Below are 20,693 nucleotides of genomic sequence, written 5' to 3'. Positions count from 1 at the left end.
CAAAAATTCTAACTTAATCAAACGATAGTATACATATAAGACTATCATTTTCTTACTATGATTAACAGATATTATTTGCCTACGCCTACACATGTTCTAGATTTTGGAACATTGATTGTATTGTTGCTTATAGCATAGATGGCACCTCGGTGGTGTTTTCAGGTATTATCTTATTCCCGCTATTTCTCGATGAAATAAAGAATAACTTGTGCTGTTATTTTTATTTTTAATTATCTTATATCTCACTAACGCTTTCACATTATGACGAGTTCTGTCAGTACAAATCCATCAACATTATTGCCTTTAGGTAAGATGCGCCTTGTTTACAAATTTATATTTAACCTCACTTTTTTGTTTTGGTTATCATATTATTAATAATTAATTTTCATTAATTTTTAGAATTAGTTGACAAATGTATCGGTTCTCGGATACATATTATTATGAAAAACGATAAAGAAATTGTCGGCACCTTGTTAGGTTTTGATGATTTTGTAAATATGCTGCTCGAAGATGTGACAGAAAGCGAAGCAACACCCGAGGGACGAAGAGTCACCAAGCTTGATCAAATACTGCTTAACGGAAGCAATATCACAATGGTTAATTTATTTTTGTACTTTTAACGATTTAAAATACCTTCTTGAATACAATTATTATTGAAACTATTTATCAGTTTGCTAGTTTTATATAACAAACCGTTTTTTTGCAGCTTGTACCTGGTGGAGAAATGCCTGACACGTAAAAAAGTAACTTTCTCTGGTATATTTTGTACAATAAAAATTTGATCTGTAATTTACGCGTATCTACTACAGAATATTAAAAATATCTGTCGATTAAGAATAATAATTCAAATAAATATTAAGAACAAAGTAGCATATCGATCTTGGTTATTACTTCGTTGGTTGTAATTCTATCAGTAGCATTTTGTGACCACATTTGTCTATACAATGTTTTATAGACACCTTGAAATTCATCATCGATATTATCATCTGCAGGGCGATGTCCCTTCACAGAAAGATAAATAATCGTATGACTGTGTAATCCAGCAAATGGCAGTTTTCTAAATAACATTTGCCAAGCTACAATTCCTAAAGAGTAAATATCTGCTGCAGGAGTCAGTTTATTTTCTTTTATTACTTCTGGAGCAGCATATCCTGGTGTACCCTAAGAAAAAAGATCTTTTTCTTAATAAACGATATAAATGATTATATAGTAAAAACATACGTGAAATTTATTAATTCCATTTGACTCTTCTATTAATACGGAACTACCAAAATCTGTAAGTTTTGGTTGACCGTCTGCAGAGAGTAATATATTTTTAGGCTTGACATCTGCATGAATGACACCAGCGTTATGACAAAATTGCAAAGCACAAGTTATGTCCTTTAATACACAAATTCTTTTGGTTTTAGTTAAGACCGTTTCCTCTAGATATTCTTGTAAAGTAGGGCCGCATAACTCCATTGTTATTAAAGATAGAGAAGCACCTTGTTCTATCATTAGCACTTTCACGATATTAGAATGTCTTAACAAAGAAGCATGTTCTTCACCCTTCAATGTATTGAAACATTTTTCTGTTTGCATCACTTTAGCTGCAACTTGATCACCTATCAAGAATTTAGTATTCAAATGTGTTTAGTTCTGATAATAATTAATTAGGGAAAAATACTAATGACATTTTACCTTTATACAATGCTTTATACACAGTACCAAATCCTCCACTTCCTAGACATGTACCAGTTTTAGCGGGTAGACCATTTTTCAATATTTTTTGTCTATTGGGAGTATCGATATTAAAAGGAGACAGTTGATTTCTCTTCTCAATACCTTTTCTATATGTCTCTTTTATAGGAGTCTTTGGACTTAGCAAAGTTCTATGATAATGCAACATGAAATGTTTTCTTTAAACAAGTGAATGCTTTATATAAGTGCTGCAAACAAGTGTTGCTTTAGTATTGTACTACCTTCCATCCACGTTTTTTAATATCTGGGGTGATATGTTACAAAATTTCGTTGCCAATTTTTGAGGTGAAGCCATTTTGTACATCAGAATTACACATAGTCGCCTAGTTTCTTGATACTTGGGAATACAGTAATAAAAGTATATATTTTTTGTTTCCAATGTGTCATGAACTTTAAGTAAACATTAAGAGAATAAACAACAATCAAGTGACAATGAATAAGCATGGAAGTATAGAAATAATGTAGTATCATAACGATTACAAACTTGAATTTGAAATGCAAGGACGTAATTTTAAAAGGCTACAAAATGGAGGGGAAATAAGATGTTTTATTTGTTTGTTTTCTAATATAAGGCATAAACCATCTAATAGGAGCCTATTACTAATTATTACTTTTTAATACTGTATGACAACTAGATTATTTACAATTCTTTTATGAATTCATAACAATTCATACTTATCATGATAATCTTTCAATATAGGTAATATCAGTAGTATGTATATAATAACATGTTAATGTCTAGACATATCTAATGAAATTCTGTGTTATTTCATGCTAATAGTACATGCTCGTAAGTACTACTACCGTGTGTTTTTACAATTCTGGCCCTCTATCACAATTATGCAGCGCAATGTTATTGTTGATTCGTAGCTTTCGTACTTTTGTATAAACAAATAATAAGTAATGCGATTATATATATTTTTTCTTTATGGAAATATTAAGATTAGGTCTGAATGTTATTTAATAAAGTACTTCAGCGGATTAGCAAAATATTTTAACCGATTAAAATAGAATGTCTTTCTTTTTTTTATAACAGCATCTAAAATATTAATTTTAGTAATTTCTTTTTATTGCATGTATTCAACATACGATGACATTATTATTATTATCATTATTATTATTATTATAGCTTGGTCTTGTTTAAAGTTTAAAAATTATTCATTTGTAACATCAACTATTATTGTAAAATTAACAATCACCACAAAATAATTGCCAATACTGATCAGTTATGAAATAAAGTATATAAGTAAAGGCGAACGTTTAAAGACTTCACCACTGGCGCAGTTAGGTCTCGTCAATGTTAATTTTGCTTATATATTATCTTTAAATAAATATACGGCGACAAATTTAAATAAACTCTGTTTGAAATATGTAAAAATGGCTTAAAGTCGATCTAAGCTTTCTCAGAAATATGTAGAGTTCTTTTAACCCTACTCTACTAATCAAAATATTCTTTTCCTGAATCTAACAATGTTACACGATGCTTCTCTAGATGTGTGTTTGGAGTAGTTCTTTGTTTGCTTAAATAAATTTATGCTATTTTTAGAATCAAATATATTCAGCGAACAAGAAATATGAAAAAGATATTAAAAATTTTCAATGTCGTACGACATTATCACTCAAAAAATATAGTAAAAAAGAATTATAATAGAACTAATCATGCAATACAGACAAATGTATAAATATTTTTTATTGCGTAAAAATCTACTGCCGCATTTTTACTCTTATTTATAATACGAGGGATTGACTTAAAGTGTTGCCAATGGCATACGAATATAACTTCTACTGTCTAAGAAACTACATATTTATGGAAAGATTTTCACGAAAGAAGAAAATTTTCCATGGGAAAAGAATCGATTTGTAATTTGCAGAACAATAAATTTGACGTTTAAGTACATATAGTCGAAATATAATGAAATCTGTCGTTATTTACGTTTGTAACATTCAAGTTCGTTTTTAAGTTATTTATAAAATATCGTTTTCATCTAGGAATAGTGATTAATATTGGAGCACATATTTAACGGATATTGCTAAATGATTGTAATTCTTCGCACGTCGTGCTAACGAGATACGGTCCTAAACAAATTGTAATGTAAGACTTTTAATATCGGTCGATGAGAGCAACTAATGACAACTATTCGAACATTTCCTTATAAAAGATTTAGTTTTCATTCGTCTACGTTAGCTCTGCATAGACGGACCAGCACCATTTTGTAATTTATGACCTTTTGATTTGGCACTCTCGCATCTCGTGCCTTTACGCCTAAATTTTCCTGAGCAACGTGTCGTTCATCACCGTCCTGTGTAGAGGCATTCAGAGGCACCTTTTTTCCCACCAAGTCGAAAAGAAGATGAAACGAATCTTGAAGTTTCCACTACGATTATGTTAGATAGTATGTAGGTATCGAATGTCGCTTGCATTTTATTTCCTACTCCGTAATAAATGAACTTTCTTCGACAACAAACTATACCGATTCTAATTAGTTTGTATCCAAACTGAAGCAATGACTCTCGATGGTTGTGATTTGATAAAATTTAGTTGTTCAAGTACCTACACATATCCGACGCAGGCGTGATAACACATCTTTTCGTTTCATCTTGTTCACATCATCCTCGATTATTTACAAATTTTGTAGTACAAAATAATCTTTACGAATTTAACGAGTTAACACCACCGTTGGGAATCAGACCCCTCTTATTTATCTCTTATCTACGTTCCCTCTTAATTCATTGGTATACATACATATTTGCTCTTTCACGAAAATAGACTCTTTTTTTTTCAAGAATTCGCGGTAGTATTCAGAGTCGCTCTGATACGTGACAGGAATTGGAAGTAACAGAAAGCACGAATAGATCCTTTGGACAGAAGGGAGAAGAAGAAAACGATGCGGGCGTGGGGATAGAGGAGGAAAGAGGGGAAGTATTTGTTGGACAAGTCGAATAAGGCACTATCTAACCAGGTAACGGAGCTTCCTCGTAGAAATCTGGCTCGTCCTCGGTACTCTCGTGTTCCGATCCTTTGCTGTCGAGTGCCCTTAGCTCTGCGGCGGTAAAAAAATGCCTCATCTGAGCTCGTAGAGGTATCATGAGAATCAGGAAGAACGGAAGCGCCAAGGCCGCCCTGGTACTTTTCACGATCCACAGTATAGCCAGGCACAGAATTTGTACGAGGGTGAAGATGTGCATCTTGTACGTTTGTACGCGCCGAACGTAATTAGCCGTGCCATGGTGTTTCACCGGCATGAAAAACAATTTCACACGATCGAACAGTTGAACACCGTTCGTCGAGGAGATACCCATGTAGAGAAACACCCCCAGAAGGACGGACATTGGTACGCGTCGTAGAAGCGGCGCCATCAACACGCTTATGCCGATCAACACGGCGACTAATAGGGCGCTCACTCGTTGCTCCTTCACTTCGACGATGTGCGGTTTATCTCCGGGAGCGTGAGTGCGAGACATAACCGTCACCGCCGAGACGTGTGTCAGCGATCGAACCGAGGCAGCGCAACACCACGGGGCGCCCATTAAACCACAGCCGACGTTCATTAAGCACACTACCACTATATCCATGTGGTACCCGTTACCTTTCCGTAATTTACGTTCTTTCTTATCGATGATGAGTCTATAAAAAAGAAACAAGAGGGAATATTTAATAAGGCAAGGGGTTTATAACGGATCTGTTGGAAGAAGACGAAGACGACTACTTACTCGGAGATTTGAGTCTCCATGAAAACAAGAATATAAACCAACAATGCCGGCACGATGCAAGCCATAGCCATCCATAGAGGAATAGGTTTATGTATGCCAGCTGGTGACACGATCCAATCCCTATCGGGCATAGTCGGTGTTAAACCCTCCGGAACCAGTAGCTTCTCCGTCTTCACTTTGGCCAGATAATCGATCAACGCGAATACGACAATACTGATGGGCACGCCGAAGTCACCGAAAGCTCTTCTAGCACTTCGTCCGAGGTAATGACTGTTGCGGAAGATACGCAGGTAATAAGCACCGAGGAAAGTACCGAGACACAAAATAGTGCACATCAAGGCCGTGTTTGGTTGGTTCATTAATAAGCCAGCGGCGTTATGCGATGGTATCAGAGTTTGAGGTTTGTCCGATGAAATGCTAATTATTTCGCCGGTCTTTGGGGAAACGACCTTGATCTCTGTTACGTTCAGCTCTTCGTAAAACGTTTCGTTCGTCTCGGGGATGAAACTGTACTCGTCTAGCAGCGGATTCTTCACGAAGTAATTGTACAATTTGATAAACGTTTCAACGATATAAAGAATAGAGATTAAGCCCGTGAAGATCTCTTCGGTGAACCGGGTGAAGAGTCTGACCAGCACGGATCCCTCCACGCAGGCAATCGCCAAGGCTATGATGCCCATCCATATACCGACGTAGACTCTCACGGTCAGGAATTCTAGTCCGTTCGCGAGACAGAAATTGTACAAGCTTTCGTCGAAGAGCAACAAGGGGCCGGTCGTGCCGATGATGACCAGTGGCTGAGTGGAGAACAAAGCCATCACCACCCCGGTCCACGAGCCAGAAATCAATGTCTCGGAGATGCCGATAACGTTGTGCGTCTTGTCGCTCATCAAGCCACCGAACGTGATGGCCGTGCAGAGGGCCGCGAAGTACATGAAGATAGCCGCTGCGAGGCAAGACGAACTCAAGCCATCGGTGAAATCAGACAGATAGTAAGGATAGCGTCTCTTGATATCGTTGATGAGGCAACCGAACGGACGTCTGGTTCTTCGAAGCGGATCGTCGTCATCGGGAGGTTTCTTCTCTTCTTCGCCGGCAAGAAGAGCTGTGGCAAACAAGACGCGGATAAATCACGCGTGCCTATTCTTTTTCGCTGGATCTCGTTGGTCGAACGTTAAAGTCGTCTTACCTTTCTTCACAGCCATCTCGTTCTGAATCTGTTTGGTCTTGCCCTCGAGCGCTTTGGCCTTCCGCTTCCTTATGGCTTCGCTCTTCGCCTTCAGCTCGTTAAAAGGTAACAACGCCTGTCTCTCCCAATCTCCAGGAGGCAGAACGATCGAGTCGTCTAGGAATTCATTGATCGCGGACAGAAGCTCGCGTCTCTCGTTTGCTTTGTACGCGACTTTATGGAACGACGTATTGGCCATCAGCGTGGCGATCGATCTACCGATTTCGTGATAATCTAGGTCAGCGTTCCTCGGCCCCAGCAACGTGAACATGAATCTTACTGGTATCGTGACTTCCGTGATCGATGGAATGAACACACCCTCGGCGAGCCTGACGAACGCGATCGTCGGTTGGTCCAGAAAGTCGACCGCGCCGACCAGCACGACCGTCGCCTCGGCGCCAGCCGGGATCCTCTTCAGGATGTAGTCGTTGTGACTCTTTTTCAAGTCCTCGTTGCTGCTCGTGTACGTCAGCTCCTCCTTCATATCGACCACCGTGTGGTTGCTGTCCAAGGCCAAGTTCGACGATACGATCTTTGGTTTCGTGTCGTTCAGGTTCTACATAGAACAGGAATACAAGTTACAATCGTTCGAACAACGTCCCGGCCACTTGCAGTGTATGCATACGATGCGTTTGGACCAGGCAGAGGTTTTCAAAAAAGGATTTCCGTCCCTAATCGGACAAGCGAGAGAGAATTTTCCTCGCGCAGAGGCGGATGACGTGTTCTACGCGATCGTCCTTTCCTTATCCAATTAACAAAACGATCTGTCGGATCGCGTACCGAGTTCCATTCCCTCCGCCTCTGTTTTAAGCTCGAGGAAAAATCGCAGACACCCTGACAGACAGTCCGAGATACATACCGCAGGATAAAATGCTACTTAAAGTTCAACAGGTATATGTATTATACTAAGCGAGAATCCGTACAGAAACGAACAAAATCGTAAAAGGGACCATTAAACAGTTCTACGTAATGCAATAACGACACAAAGGAAACACATACCGAACGAAGAAGGCAAGAATTAAAAGAAAAAAGAAAAAAAACAACAAATAAAGAAAAGATTACTAAAGAGGATGAAAACAGAATAAAGAGAAACAGCATCGATCTGAAAAGTGAAATGCCAATGAATGAAAGTGCAATCGGTACGTAACGACCAAGCGTACGATGGTTACACCGTCCTGGCTCTGTGTGTGTCAACAGTGTATCCACGTTTGGTATTCGAAAATACCAAAAGAAGGATATTGAGAAAGCTCGTTGTGAACGACGAACGTAAGTGTGAAAAAAGAAAAGAAAAAAAAAAAAAAAGAAAGAATCGCAAGCCAATGGTGGGACGACATATATACCCATGGACTTACAGGTGTTGCGCTAAATACAAATCGCACGGAATAAGGTAGAGTTCTACGAGTTAAACGGCGAGATGCCATTCTCCTACGACATCCTCCCTAAAACTAATTCGCGTTACTGCTTATACGCGTAAACAATACGAAACGCTATTTACCGCGATCGATACTCTGCTATCTATGAAAATGGACATTGACACGATTTCTCCCGCGTAATGTACATGTGCATCCGCGTGTGAGACGTTTTCCCGATGCACACGATCAGACGGGAGAAGATAGGGAAGCGACGAGAAAAAATTGGGAAGACACACTCATTTCCCCTGTAAGTTCATGCCGAAAGATGTTAATGCGTAAATATCGGTACGTAGAATATAAAGTATAGTATATGTATGTATATATATATATCATATATATGATCGATGGTGGGCAAGCCGTAAACTAGCGATAAAGGTTGAAAATTCTGCGTTTGTAAGTCGGGAAACGAGAGATTTACATGTTGGGTTACATGGTTCTCAGAGGCTTCCCGTTCAGCGTCCTCTTCCTCCAGACAGACGGACTGTGGAAACAACATTAGGGCACACGGTCAGTCAGGCCTGCCGCTTCTACGAATTTCTATTGATTATTTCTCACGATATAAAGTTTTCTTTAGCATCGTTCAATTATTTATATAGCGGAAACTTTAGTAATATCACAGCTTAAAGTTGATCGAGCGAGTACGTTAATATTACAGCTAGAAGCAATCTATCGACTTGGAACACGCGTTCGCACGATAACGTTGAGATTAGCATCTTCTCTTTTTTCCTAATAGCTACGATCGTTCGGGTCTCGATCACGGAACGAAACGAACATCGAGAACCGTACACGATGTTCGATACTAGAGACACGGCGCACGGTTATTGTTACGTATCGTTCGAGAGCGACCGTGTTCGAGCAGCTCGTCTAACGTGAAAAGGAGATTCTGGCGGCAAGAACAATTACCTGTAGACTGGTGTAGCTGGAATAGTTGCGTTTGCCGCCAAATCGGAAGCCACGATCGTGATCGTGAACGTGCCTGTGCCTGAGAAGCAGAGCTCTCATCACTACCGGCCTATCCTCCGCTAGAATCAGCTCCTCGATTACCATTTGCTCGACTACCCTATACGCCAGACCGGGCAGATCCTTCTCCTCGAGATCCAGAAGGACCACGCCGGTCTCCAGGCATCTACGTAGGTTCAGCAGAGAGTGGAAGCTCAAGGAGGCTACGTGGGGCCTGCCCCATCTGTCCGCGCCTTCCTCCACGTCTTCCTCGTATTTGATCCACCGAGCTGTTTCTCTCCATTCTCTCTCCTCGCCCATTCCGTACAGTTCGTCCAGCTGAACGAACACCTCGTGAGGCGAATGGTCGTACATCTTCTTGAAAGTATCGTGAGGTATGCCGCCTTCCTTTTTGCGGCCGATCTGCACCGTCGAATGGGCGGCCTTGTGCCGCCTCATTCCCCGCGGATCGTCGCTTCTGTGCGACTCCAGGTCGTCGATGTCCAATTCCTGCAGGGTACTCGCCTCTTCCGGTTGCACGCTCACTCTCCTGGTGAAGACGCTCGAGCCATCCGGGAGGCCGGCTCCCGATCGCTTCCTCCATTGCGGGTCCTCTTGGAGCGAGTACTTGCGCGACTTGTGATGGTGTCTTCTGCAACGTACAATTCAACCAATTTGTTACGCGTTCTGCCGCTATCGATGACGACTGCGTCGCATGTGCGCTGCTGTTATATCGCGATCGTCGGTCAGGGTTAGAGCAAATGTGATTTATGTTTCGTCAAGAGACGAGCGCAGCTACGAATAACGTCTATTTCGTTAACTCGGAGTGCGCGTGCCAGAACTGTTTTCGTGCTTTGTGCTGGCAGTTGGTCTATCTCGTCATCGACACAAATCAAGAGCAAGCGTTAGTCGCGGGACAAGTATTCATCACCTGATATTTAAAGAGTGGGTGCGTGATTGTGACACGTGTAAACTGCGTTTCTGCGGAGTATTCGAAACGCTGCGAATCTTTAATAGCGCTGCACTATATATACATATATACACATATGTATCGATGAGATCTGACTAGAAAATCGATGAGATGTGCCGAAGCGTTCGCACGCACGTCTATCGTATGTTAAGGGAAACTCAAACAAGTACTTTTTCATTTGTTCCACATGACCGATGTGCAGGGTGTAGCGGTCCGGACGATAATCGAAACCCAAGGACATGGCGGAAGAAAGAAGAGATCGTTACATACGTAGCACTGCGGTCACCGTGAGACGGAGACGCGATCGGATTAATTAGAACAGCACGAAGACAGTGGCCTCAAGCAACAGACTGTTGTTGGGCGCTCGCAAAGTCTGCGTGAAACTCTGGCCGAAGGCCATGGCATTAGACAATAATTGCAAATTGGTTCGCGATTCCTTCCGCTAAATATTATGTCATAGAACCGTCTAACGCTGAAAGCGCGCCGAAATGTCCCCACCCTCGCTCGCTTCGCGTCCTCTCTTTCTGGGTACATTAATCAAAGAATCGAATATCCGCTCCTACCAATAGCGTTTAACGTGCGCGGGTTTTTCTCTCGATTCGAAAGACACGTGCGGTACATAGTTAGCGAATATATGCGGCAATTTGCACGCGCCTAGACAACTACGCAACTGTGCCGAAGAATACAGAAATAGGACGGTACGGACAGCGTTTGTTTGGTCGTTGACATCGAGTACATGACACATATGGTCGTTATTAACCGAGTAATCCGAGCTTACAAATGCGATATGAAAATCGTCGCGTTTGCGTTCCGACTAATTTCTTTGGCGGTAACGCGGGACCATCGCGGTTGATGCTTTCGTGTACGTAATTGCTGAAATACGATGTACACGACGACGTTGAACCGGCTTTCGTGCCGTATGAAAATTAGCCAGGAACGTCCGGATCGGTCGTTACGAGCAAATTATCGTCAATTCGTCCGACGTTTTAACGGATGATCCCTGTCGATTTTTCTCTCTGTTCGTGTTTCCACAAAATCCAGCCTTTTTACTTTCTACCAGCCTCTTTTACCTGTGTCACAATTGCGACCTTGCAAATTCATCGATATTCCACGCTTACGACTTACTTGTGCTCGTGTTTCTGATGCCTGCGACACTTGCGATCTTCGTCGTGGTTCACAGCTACACCTACGCTCGGTACCTCGTCCCTTTTGAAGGTAGGCACCTCCTCTTCCTTGATTTTTTCGAATTGTACTCGCGGACTGCCAATGGTGGGACTGTCGCTGATACCGGAAGCAGCCCTCTCCGAGATCGGCGCCTCGCTCTCGCTGCTCGCTACGTTCTCCGTTTCTTCGGTCGTCTCTTCATCCACGTTGTGCACACTCGACGAGTACAATCCGTTGTCCATCGCGTCCGTATCTTGTCCACCGCCATTTCCTGTCAACACCTGGCCGTTCTCTTCTTCCGGGCCAACCTCCGTCGTGGATCCTTCGCTGTAGACACGAAACACGCGCCATTTCCTTCACTGTTTTACTTGGCCATTTAATTGCTATTTTAACTCAAAGTGAAATCGCGAAGCTCGCAATACGATTCGTACGTAAACGTAAGACGCCGTCGTTATCAACGAGGCAATTCGATTTCTCTTATCGGAGGATGACTTACGGTGAAAGGTGTCGTCGCATAGACCTGGAATGAAGGCTTTTCAAGGGCATGTGCGGATGGGGATAGCTTCTTTTCCGATGCTCTGCAATAAAACCATCGAACGAATACGCTTTTACGCGAGCAAAGGTGTTGGCAGTTTGGTTAAGCGATTGCCCTAACATCCCACTGTCGCGTAATCCCCGTAAAATATACGTACAACATCTGTGATTTACGACACACGTACGAATTAACCGGGGAATAAAATAGGACTAGAAAGACGCAAGAATCTCGTTGGCAATATTATATAAAAGTATAAATAATGTTGCGGTGTAGCAGTATTGTTTTAACCTTGGACCGCGAGAAAAATTGATTTACGTAACTGTTTTCTGTGTGCCGGAATCGGAAACGATGAATTATTGCCATCGTGAGTTACGTGCAAAAGCTACAAAAGCTGCGTACGTTTCGCTGGTGAAATCGTGGCAGCGTAAAATATTCCGTTGGCAACTAAGTGATTGCGCATTTCGTCATTAGATGGTATCGACAGAATCCGCAATCACTTAGTTGCCAAGCCAATAAATGGAATTTCGACACGAACGAAGGTTTCAGAGGATCACGTACGGTTGAAGTCGCGATCTCCATATCGCGACGATGGTCCTCGTTCTCGATCTCGATCGGATCCAGCCGATTCGGAGGGTGAACCGAGCAGGGCTACGTCGAACTTCTCTCCGGTGTCCATCGCGAAAACCTTCTCCATTTCCTCGTCGAGCTCCGGTCCCGTTTCCGCGCCATGGCCGTCGACCTGGTACAAAAACAACAACAATATTATTTCAAATCCAGCTGTTTCCAATAAATCGTCTGTTCGCCTTTTCACCGTAGCCGAGAAAACACGACCGAGTTCGCTTCTATCCGATACAACGTCGAACGTGATTTCTATTTGAACAGGTAGACGATCGCATTTCGTCAAATTCTCATCAACTTGCTGCCGACGAACTTTCTTTTTAACGAGTTCGCTACGTTCAACGAACGACCAGCCCGTCGTTGCTTTCGTTACAGGTAGTTGCATAATATCGATCTATTCGGAAGGTGAGAATCTCAACACCTTCCAGTAACGACGTTTACTCTCAACGAGCTAATACCGTGACAGCTTTGCAACACGTTAAACGTCGTTACAGCGTGTACGTACGAGGAAAGAAAGGGTCGATCGAAAGGGACGGAGATCGGCACGTTGGACGGATCCAGCCGGCAAAACGATTCCGAGTTTGCGAAAGGGAAACAAGAGAGAAAGAGACTGTGTGGTGTGTAGGAACGAGGTGAAAAAACGATCGATCAAGTTGAAAAACCGGTTTCAGGCGGAACCGTGAAAACTTTGTTTGCAATTTTTCGAGCGAACGCTTCGATAAACGATGCACTCGAGTTCATCCCTCGTCAACGCCGTTACGAAATCGTTTTGTGTCAAAGACCCTGGTGGCGCGAGCAAAATTTTGATCGTTTCCGATCAAAGCGATCGAACCTACGCGCGTCTAAGAAAAGAATCACGTTGACGATCGGATCGGTCCAACCTAATGTCATCGATCTCGTGTCTCGAAACAGGAATCACCCTTTTACTTTCGATGCATGTTCCTTAAAAAGAAGAAAAAAAAAAAAAGAAAAAAAGACGGCTGTTTCTCGCGCGATTCTTCCGAAAACAACACAGCGTCACATCGTTGGAAAACGATAGTCGCGATTACGAAAAGTTTATTCCCGATTACCAGTGAGATACGGAGGAAACTGGCTGGCTGGCGACTCGCGTACCAAGCGATTTACTTTCAGGACGGAACCGAGATATTTGAATGGCAGAGCGAAATTCCCTTTCACTGGTGCACTTGGTTTCCACTCTTCCTCGTCTTCCTTTCGTTTGCTTTATGCTCGAACCCTTTTACGATAATGGGAATTAGAGTGCGAGGAATTAAAGCGGGGAAACGGCGGAATGGCTATTAACGGAGAAACGTGAAATTAATTCCGCCAGCGAGGCAGCGCTCAGCTGTCGTTAACGACCGCCAACATCGGCTAACGTATGGCGAAGAGCCGCAGCTGGCAACGACGTTCGATTCAATGCACGCGTTTCGTGCACTGCGTAAATCACGTAAGCGAAACGGTTGTTTCCGCCGAGGATGCTGCGCCGCTTCTGTCCCAGCCTCTGCCCGGGTCTTGCTACGCTCGAATTACCTCCGATAATCCAGCAACGCAACATAAGAAAAGAAACTCGCCACTCGAGAGCACTAAAACATGGTCGGTGGCGGTTGATCGAGTCGTTGCAACACTCGGAACTATGTTCGTTAGAGGGCAATTCGCAAGCAGCCCGACTGGTCGAGACACGTCACGGAACAGCTCGATCCGACGATTGCTACATGCTGCAACGATGTTCGGCCAAGCATTGGCATCGGGTGGCTGGACGAGGGAAAAATGTATCGGGCGAACGAGTGCACTTACGACGCGTCGATCTCGCGTTCTAACGAACACGTCTGAAAGGAGGGAACGCCGCGATCGAAAAGGCAAACGATTTCACCGACGAGATCTGGTGCACGCCGAGTGTCGGGGATCAGGTGCACCGGTTGGTTCGCGTCCACACGCAGACACTGGCACGACCGTGCCACAGATATCACCTGATGGCTGGTCCGCAGGGAGCGGCGTAACCAACGGAGAACTTTGCCCGATGCCCGTTGAAGGAACGACTTCCCGGAGGAATTAGCGGCGGCCTCGGGCATGGCATTCCGGGCCGAAGTGACACTCGCTCGCTCGGCTCGTGCTTACAGCTCGAAAATCCAAACTGACGGAGAGGGTAGCGCAACCACCGGCCGTCAGACAGAGAGCCGCACATCCTACGTGGAGGGGATGCCCGCGCTGTTAGGGGTGGGCAGCGGGGAGTATCTCCGCCGGTCGATATCTACCCCATACGTCGCGGCCAGACGACGGATCCTTCGAAAGGTTACCCTTCTCCCTGCGACTCGGATCGCGCGCTGCTCCCGGGACGGGACCACGGCGGCTACAACGATCTCGCGATCCTACGTGCAATTCCCACACGCCACGCTGCGAGCCAGTGGCCGCGGGCTGGAAACGGTGTCGTTTCGATCGCCGCTCGAGAACGTCGCGTTAAGAAGGTCGTGGTTTCCGCGGTAAAATGATCTCCGCTTGTTCGTTGCTTAGGCGAGCTACCGTGCGTCCTACAGTTGCAGCGCTGGTCGGATGATGGACGTTTCGTCGTGCTGACCTTGGGAATGAAGGAACTACTGGCTTGGCAACTAAGCGATCGCGGATTTTGTCATTAGGCGGTACTGACAAAACCCGCGATCGCTTAGTTGCCAAGCCAGTAGGTTCGCCACGTCCCCCGGGAGGCGGCGGATTTTTCGGCCAGCTTCGGAGAGGAGCGTACGGAAAAACGACCGGCCATTGGTGGACGCTGTGGATGCAACAAGTGTCAGTCGGCCGTGAAATGTAGCCCTGAAGGGGCTCCTCCGCGAACCGATGAAAGTAGATGGCAAGAAGCAGGAAATGGCGAGAGGGAGGAAGATGGAGGGGTGGCCGAGGAGCGGAGAGCTTCAGCCGATCGGCCAGAGAAAGCAAGAGAGAGGGAGGAGAAGCTGTCAGCTGGCGGTGCAGCTGGCGGAGACGCGAACCGGACCAGCGCAACTTCGCCGAGGCCTAGGTCGTAGAGGCAGCTTATCGACCAACGGGGCATGTCAGCTCGATCTCGTGTGCCACGAGTTTGCCCGACAACCTGCTTCTGCGTGTCGATTCGAGTCGCCTGGAATGGCGCTTGGATTCGAAAGCGTGGTTCGTCGGTCGCGAACCATCCCAAGTATCGAACAAGTTGCGAGTCGCAAGGAGACTCGACGAGAGTTCGTCAGGCGCGTCCATGTCGGCCACCGAAGCTAACGAAAAGCAGCGGCTGCATTATTGATCGATCTCATCGGCTACACAGCCACGGCCTGATAAATTATCAAGTCGACAGACATCGCGACGTGAATTACGACCGATCAAAGAATCTGCCTCGATGCTCCGCCTCGAAAGGTTCCCGTTATTTCCGGAACGAGCCCACGCTTTTGCAAAATCCGTGCATCGAGCGTCAGCGACGAGGAAACTACCGAGCAATAAATCAACATCGATTTCATCGAACAATTTATATTTAACCACAGAGAATGGCAAAGTGTTACGCGTACAATACGAATTCTCGGTTCGTACGTAGCGCGAAAAATTGCACGCCTCTGCCACGAGGACGTAGCAAACGGTAGAAATAATCGGTTATCCAGTGTTCGTCTACGGAGGATTGGAAACGTTGGAATTATAGCGGCGGATCGCTGAGACGAGGCGCCGCGAAGCGAGAAAGGGGTGGCTGGCATGTGGCCGAGGTGGCGCTGCGCCATCGTCGTCGGGAAAAGTGGAAGGAAAGAGGTTTTCCAGCATCGACCGGGCTTCCTCCTCGTCCACCGCTCGCTACGGCCTGTACTCACGTTCGCACGCACACGTATCTTGGTTCCTGCTGCCGCGACCTTGAACCTGAACCTACAAACTCGCACCACTCTGTCTCCCTCTTCTCTGACCTCTCTCCAAGCACAGAGAAAAGCTGCGTGAAAATCGATGCGGCGTTTGTTATTTGTGGCTACGGGGAACGCGTGTTTCTTCCCCTCCGAAAGATTCTTCCCCTCTGCGAGTAGAAAGAATTCTTGCCATTTCGAGAGAGTCGACTTCGAGACCACTGAGGAAGCCAGAGTCACGTTCGACTCGATAGGATTCGGCGCGAGGAGCCGATCGATGGAAAGTTTAACTCGCTGGCATGATCGAAGCTCGGCTACGGCGAGTTCAATTTCTCGCCGGACATCGAGCTGCGATCGATAGGTCGCCGTTATCGCGTTCCGATAGGTCAGGTCTGCCGACTGACGTCCTCGACCACGCACTCGATCGTCCACCAGGTTAACCGTGGACGTTACGAGTTACCGATCGTCCACGAGGTTAACCGTGGATAGTGCGAGTTACCGATCGTCAACGATTTAAGCCGCGTTAGCTTGGTGCAGGCCACAGTAGCCGGACGGAGGCGTTTCCTTCCTCGTGGGATGAACGCGAAGGTCGGCCAGAGCAAAGGTACGTTCGGTGGACGTCGATATTTAAAAATAACTAGCGACTCGATTCGAGAGCTCGTTGACCTATGTCACGCCTGCTTCGCGATTGAACGTTCGCACGGCAACCGTGGCATTCCTTGTATTCCGATACGTGGACGAAAGCTGGCACAGTTAGCGTAATTCCATACGTTTGTTCGACCGATTCAGCGACCAACGTAACGCGTTAATAATTCTAAGCTGCGGCTAATCTCACGGCTCGGCTTACTCTTGTTTCCTTTGCGGCGCCTTCCCGACTCTCCTCGTGGTCGTGGACTAGACGTTTCCTATCGGACACAAGGAGTAGGAAAGAGCCGGCTGGAGCAGCAGTTAAAAATAACGTTTCTCCGACCATCCGTGTTCTCATTTATCGACCTGACCTTCTTAACAATCTTTTGTGCTGCACCTTTATTACATAGAGTCTGTGGCTCGATTATCGCAATCAGTTTCTCACTGATTTCACCGACGTAGTCGTAGCAGAAGGTACGGAACCTCTTTGCGATAAATTTCTTCCAAACATCTAATTAATGAAATAAAAATAAAATGTATATTTTTTAATTTTCCTCGTCTTTCGACGGAACAGAGAAACATTCGTCGACTTGAAATTTCCATTGGAATATTCGATAGCAGGCGAGTATCGTGTTCGTCCGCTTAAGACGACGAGAGGGAAAATATCTGGTAACCGAGAACGTTCGCGGCTTAAAGCGACGAGCCAGCGCAACGTATCGAGCTAACCCTTTAAACCCTGGCGATTGGTTGGCTGCAGGCAATTGTGGCGTTTTAAGATACGCCTTTGCGAAAGGAATTTGGTCCACACACCTAAATCTATGTACGTAGCCTCTAGACCTTGGACTTTACCAAGGCCTGTGACGATAATAGAAGACCCGCGATGACACCAGGAAACCATTCGCAATCGCAAAGAAACATACTCGAGAAATTAAGCAGGATAAATAAATAAATAAACAGAGATGGAAATATCAAGTGTCAGCGAAATTGACGACTAAAGTCCTTGGAGGACGCAGAAAGGACAGGAGGCGCGAAAACAATAACAGAAGAGACGAAGAAAACTGAACAGTTCGATAGAGATTAGCAGTAGAACTACTAACTTCTACTACAGTAGAAGCTATTTCTACCACAATTAACCAAAATGACTGGTCTTTAAAAAATACGTAATAATAGAATATTTTTATATTTATCGATTTATTACTTTCTTACAGAAGGAATTCCATGTTACGTAGTACATTTTAATGTTAATCCATCTGGGACTATGATCCCTAAAGGAGGGTTGACACATTTGTAAAATTGTAAAACCAGTCATTTTGACCGGTGTGGTATTTCTAGTGTTGCTATTAGGCGAGCTATTCGGAATCTTCCTGACGACAGATGTCAGTATATTGAACGATACGCGGTAAAAATGTTAAAAACGTGTGGGAAGTTGTACGAAACGAGGAAACTGGTTAATTGGGGTTCGATAAACAGATTGCAGGACCCTTTTACATTTTGACAAGTACCAGTCATTTCGACTGGTATTGGTATAAGTAGCCTTAATACAAAATTATTTTCAGTTTGAATACATAAAGAACTAAATAAAATTCATTATATTATTCTTTTAATTATTGTTGCAAAAGACATTACATCATTGGGGGGGGGGAAATAACATGAAGTAGGAACTTAAAAATAAAATTGTCGAACCAGTCAATTTGATTGGTGTGGTATTGCTAGTGTCAGCATCTAGCAATTTAGCGATCGATCCGGAATCTTCCTGACAACTGATACCAGCATATTGAACGATACGCAGCAAAAATGTTAAAAACGTGTGGGAAGTTGTACAAAACGAGGAAACTGATTAATTGGGGTTCGATAAACAGATTGCCAAACCTTTTTACACTTTGACAAGTACCAGTCATTTCGACTGGTGTTGGTATAAGTAGCCTTGATACAAAATTATTTTCAGTTTGAATGCATAAAGAACTAAATAAAATTCATTATATTATTCTTTTAGTTATCGTTGCAATTACATCATTGGGGGAAAAATATAATATGAAGTAGGAATTTAAAAATAATATTGTAAAACCAGTCATTTCGACTGGTATTGGTATAAGTAATCTTGATACAAAATTATTTTAAATTTGAATACATAAAGAACTAAATAAAATTCATTATATTATTCTTTTAATTATTGTTGCAAAAGACATTACATCATTGGGGGGGGGGCGGGAAATAACATGAAGTAGGAACTTAAAAATAAAATTGTCGAACCAGTCAATTTGATTGGTGTGGTATTGCTAGTGTCAGCATCTAGTAATTTAGCGATCGATCCGGAATCTTCCTGACAACTGATACCAGCATATTAAACGATACGCAGCAAAAATGTTAAAAACCTGTGGGAAGTTGTACAAAACGAGGAAACTGATTAATTGGGGTTCGATAAACAGATTGCCAAACCTTTTTACACTTTGACAAGTACCAGTCATTTCGACTGGTGTTGGTATAAGTAGCCTTGATACAAAATTATTTTAAATTTGAATACATAAAGAACTAAATAAAATTCATTATATTATTCTTTTAGTTATCGTTGCAATTACATCATTGGGGGAAAAATATAATATGAAGTAGGAATTTAAAAATAATATTGTAAAACCAGTCATTTCGACTGGTATTGGTATAAGTAATCTTGATACAAAATTATTTTAAATTTGAATACATAAAGAACTAAATAAAATTCAGTATATTATTCTTTTAATTATTGTTGCAAAAGTCATTACATCATTGGGGGGGGGGGGGGGGAATAACATGAAGTAGGAATTTAAAAATAAAATTGTAAAACCAGTCAATTTGACTGGTGTGGTATTGCTAGTGTCAGCATCTAGCGATATAGCAAGCGATCCGGAATCTTCCTGACAACTGATATCAGTATATAGAACGATACGCGGTAAAAATGTTAAAAACGTGTGGGAAGTTGTACAAAACGGGGAAACTGGTTAATTGGGGTTCGATAAACAGATTGCCAAACCTTTTCACATTTTGACAAGTACCAGTTATTTTGACTGGTGTTGTTATAAGTAGTCTTAGTACAAAATTATTTTCAGTTTGAATACATAAAGAACAAAATAAAATTCATTATATTATTCTTTTAGTTATCGTTGGGAGTCATTGCATCATCGTGGAAAAAAATATAACATAAAGTAGGAATTTAAAAATAAAATTGTAAAACCAGTCAATTTGACTGGTGTGGTAGTTCTAGTGTTAGGCAAAGCGCGAAACCTCGGTACGTTTGCAAACCGTTTCGAATGGCAGGGAAAACGAAGAATAAAAGAGTAGTCACCTTGATGATTGCGGGAGCTGTTACCATCGAATGGATCTTCTTTCGGCAGACAGATACGCAGCAGCATACTGCCATAAAAGCTGACCACCGTTCCGAGGCACGTTGCCGCGTGATCGACCTTTATGACACTGCGCCTACGATTCACACCGGTCTTGTAATCGAATTTACGGCTTCTGGCCTTGCGTAAGTGCTTCTCGGCACCGATCTATCCATCGAGCGATGCGCCGCCTGAGACTTAAAAGGGACGAAAGGGGACCACGTGTAACTCGCTCGGTTTATCGTTTACCGCGTTAAAACGATTTTAACGTTCGATCGCCACACTGCTGCTTATGGAATTTCTTCACTTTCATCGGCTTATCGGTTGTCCGTTTCTTAAACTTTACACGCGTTTAAATGTCGCCTTTTGGGCAACGTTAAATTCTCTCCCCCTAATCGATTTTCATTTTTCGCTGAAACTAAAAGCTCGCTCAGAGGCGAGCAAACCTTCGCCACTATTCAATTTTCATCTTTCATCGGAAAGTCGTTGTCATAATTGTTACTGTAATTTAGGGATTATCAAAAAAAAAAAGAAAGAAAATAGAGTAGTGATTGCTCGCTTGC

The 20,693-nt window shown here is 43.5% G+C and overlaps 4 protein-coding genes across 5 annotated transcripts; 2 read left to right on the top strand and 2 right to left on the bottom strand.

Annotated features, from left to right (window-relative positions):
* The first annotated feature begins 111 nt into the window (after positions 1 to 111).
* On the top strand, positions 112 to 869 carry LOC117153245 (U6 snRNA-associated Sm-like protein LSm5). The gene is made up of 3 exons (XM_033327111.2): positions 112 to 307; positions 400 to 596; positions 707 to 869. Exons 1-3 carry the CDS (start codon positions 262 to 264, stop codon positions 737 to 739), a joined length of 276 nt encoding a protein of 91 aa, XP_033183002.1. The 5' UTR covers positions 112 to 261; the 3' UTR covers positions 740 to 869.
* On the bottom strand, positions 856 to 2,146 carry Mos (proto-oncogene serine/threonine-protein kinase mos). The gene is made up of 4 exons (XM_033327114.2): positions 1,962 to 2,146; positions 1,681 to 1,871; positions 1,222 to 1,604; positions 856 to 1,161 (listed from the first exon to the last, which is right to left on the bottom strand). The coding sequence occupies exons 1-4, from the start codon at positions 2,042 to 2,044 to the stop codon at positions 856 to 858; spliced, it is 963 nt and encodes a 320-aa protein (XP_033183005.1). The 5' UTR covers positions 2,045 to 2,146.
* Positions 2,147 to 2,267: 121 nt separating this feature from the next.
* Ae2 (anion exchange protein Ae2) lies at positions 2,268 to 14,424 on the bottom strand. 2 transcript variants are annotated; one of them, XM_033327098.2, is made up of 9 exons: positions 14,282 to 14,424; positions 12,258 to 12,438; positions 11,661 to 11,742; positions 11,126 to 11,491; positions 8,995 to 9,682; positions 8,510 to 8,572; positions 6,641 to 7,235; positions 5,452 to 6,556; positions 2,268 to 5,365 (listed from the first exon to the last, which is right to left on the bottom strand). In XM_033327098.2, the coding sequence occupies exons 1-9, from the start codon at positions 14,381 to 14,383 to the stop codon at positions 4,693 to 4,695; spliced, it is 3,855 nt and encodes a 1,284-aa protein (XP_033182989.2). In that variant the 5' UTR covers positions 14,384 to 14,424; the 3' UTR covers positions 2,268 to 4,692. The 2 variants fall into 2 exon arrangements, with proteins under 2 accessions (XP_033182989.2, XP_033182991.2); XM_033327100.2 differs by lacking the exon at positions 8,510 to 8,572 and having other exon boundaries at positions 14,282 to 14,423.
* Positions 14,425 to 16,013: 1,589 nt separating this feature from the next.
* Positions 16,014 to 20,219, top strand: LOC143303139 (uncharacterized). The gene is given in 4 exon segments (XM_076621297.1): positions 16,014 to 16,033; positions 16,035 to 16,118; positions 20,007 to 20,179; positions 20,182 to 20,219. Coding segments are annotated over 4 exon segments (315 nt in total).
* Positions 20,220 to 20,693: the final 474 nt, after the last annotated feature.

The sequence above is a fragment of the Bombus vancouverensis genome, chromosome 1 (assembly GCF_051014615.1).
Source record: "Bombus vancouverensis nearcticus chromosome 1, iyBomVanc1_principal, whole genome shotgun sequence".
Taxonomy (NCBI): Eukaryota; Metazoa; Arthropoda; class Insecta; order Hymenoptera; family Apidae; genus Bombus; species Bombus vancouverensis.
The sequence above is the reverse complement of the archived record's forward strand: the minus strand, read 5'-3'. Positions and strand labels throughout refer to the sequence as shown.

Bases quoted from the DNA above. Each gene is read 5' to 3' on its own strand.
- LOC117153245 (XM_033327111.2), top strand. From the start codon at position 262: ATGACGAGTTCTGTCAGTACAAATCCATCAACATTATTGCCTTTAG. The intron at 308-399 runs GTAAGATGCGCC...ATTAATTTTTAG, and splicing joins ATCAACATTATTGCCTTTAG to AATTAGTTGACAAATGTATC. The intron at 597-706 runs GTTAATTTATTT...GTTTTTTTGCAG, and splicing joins ACGGAAGCAATATCACAATG to CTTGTACCTGGTGGAGAAAT.
- Mos (XM_033327114.2), bottom strand. From the start codon at position 2,044: ATGTACAAAATGGCTTCACCTCAAAAATTGGCAACGAAATTTTGTAAC. The intron at 1,872-1,961 runs GTAGTACAATAC...GCATTATCATAG, and splicing joins TTAAAAAACGTGGATGGAAG to AACTTTGCTAAGTCCAAAGA. The intron at 1,162-1,221 runs GTATGTTTTTAC...CTTTTTTCTTAG, and splicing joins ATGGAATTAATAAATTTCAC to GGTACACCAGGATATGCTGC.
- Ae2 (XM_033327098.2), bottom strand. From the start codon at position 14,383: ATGCCCGAGGCCGCCGCTAATTCCTCCGGGAAGTCGTTCCTTCAACGG. The intron at 11,492-11,660 runs GTAAGTCATCCT...TCGTGTCTACAG, and splicing joins ATGCGACGACACCTTTCACC to CGAAGGATCCACGACGGAGG. The intron at 7,236-8,509 runs GTAAATCTCTCG...TGTTCTATGTAG, and splicing joins AGAACCATGTAACCCAACAT to AACCTGAACGACACGAAACC.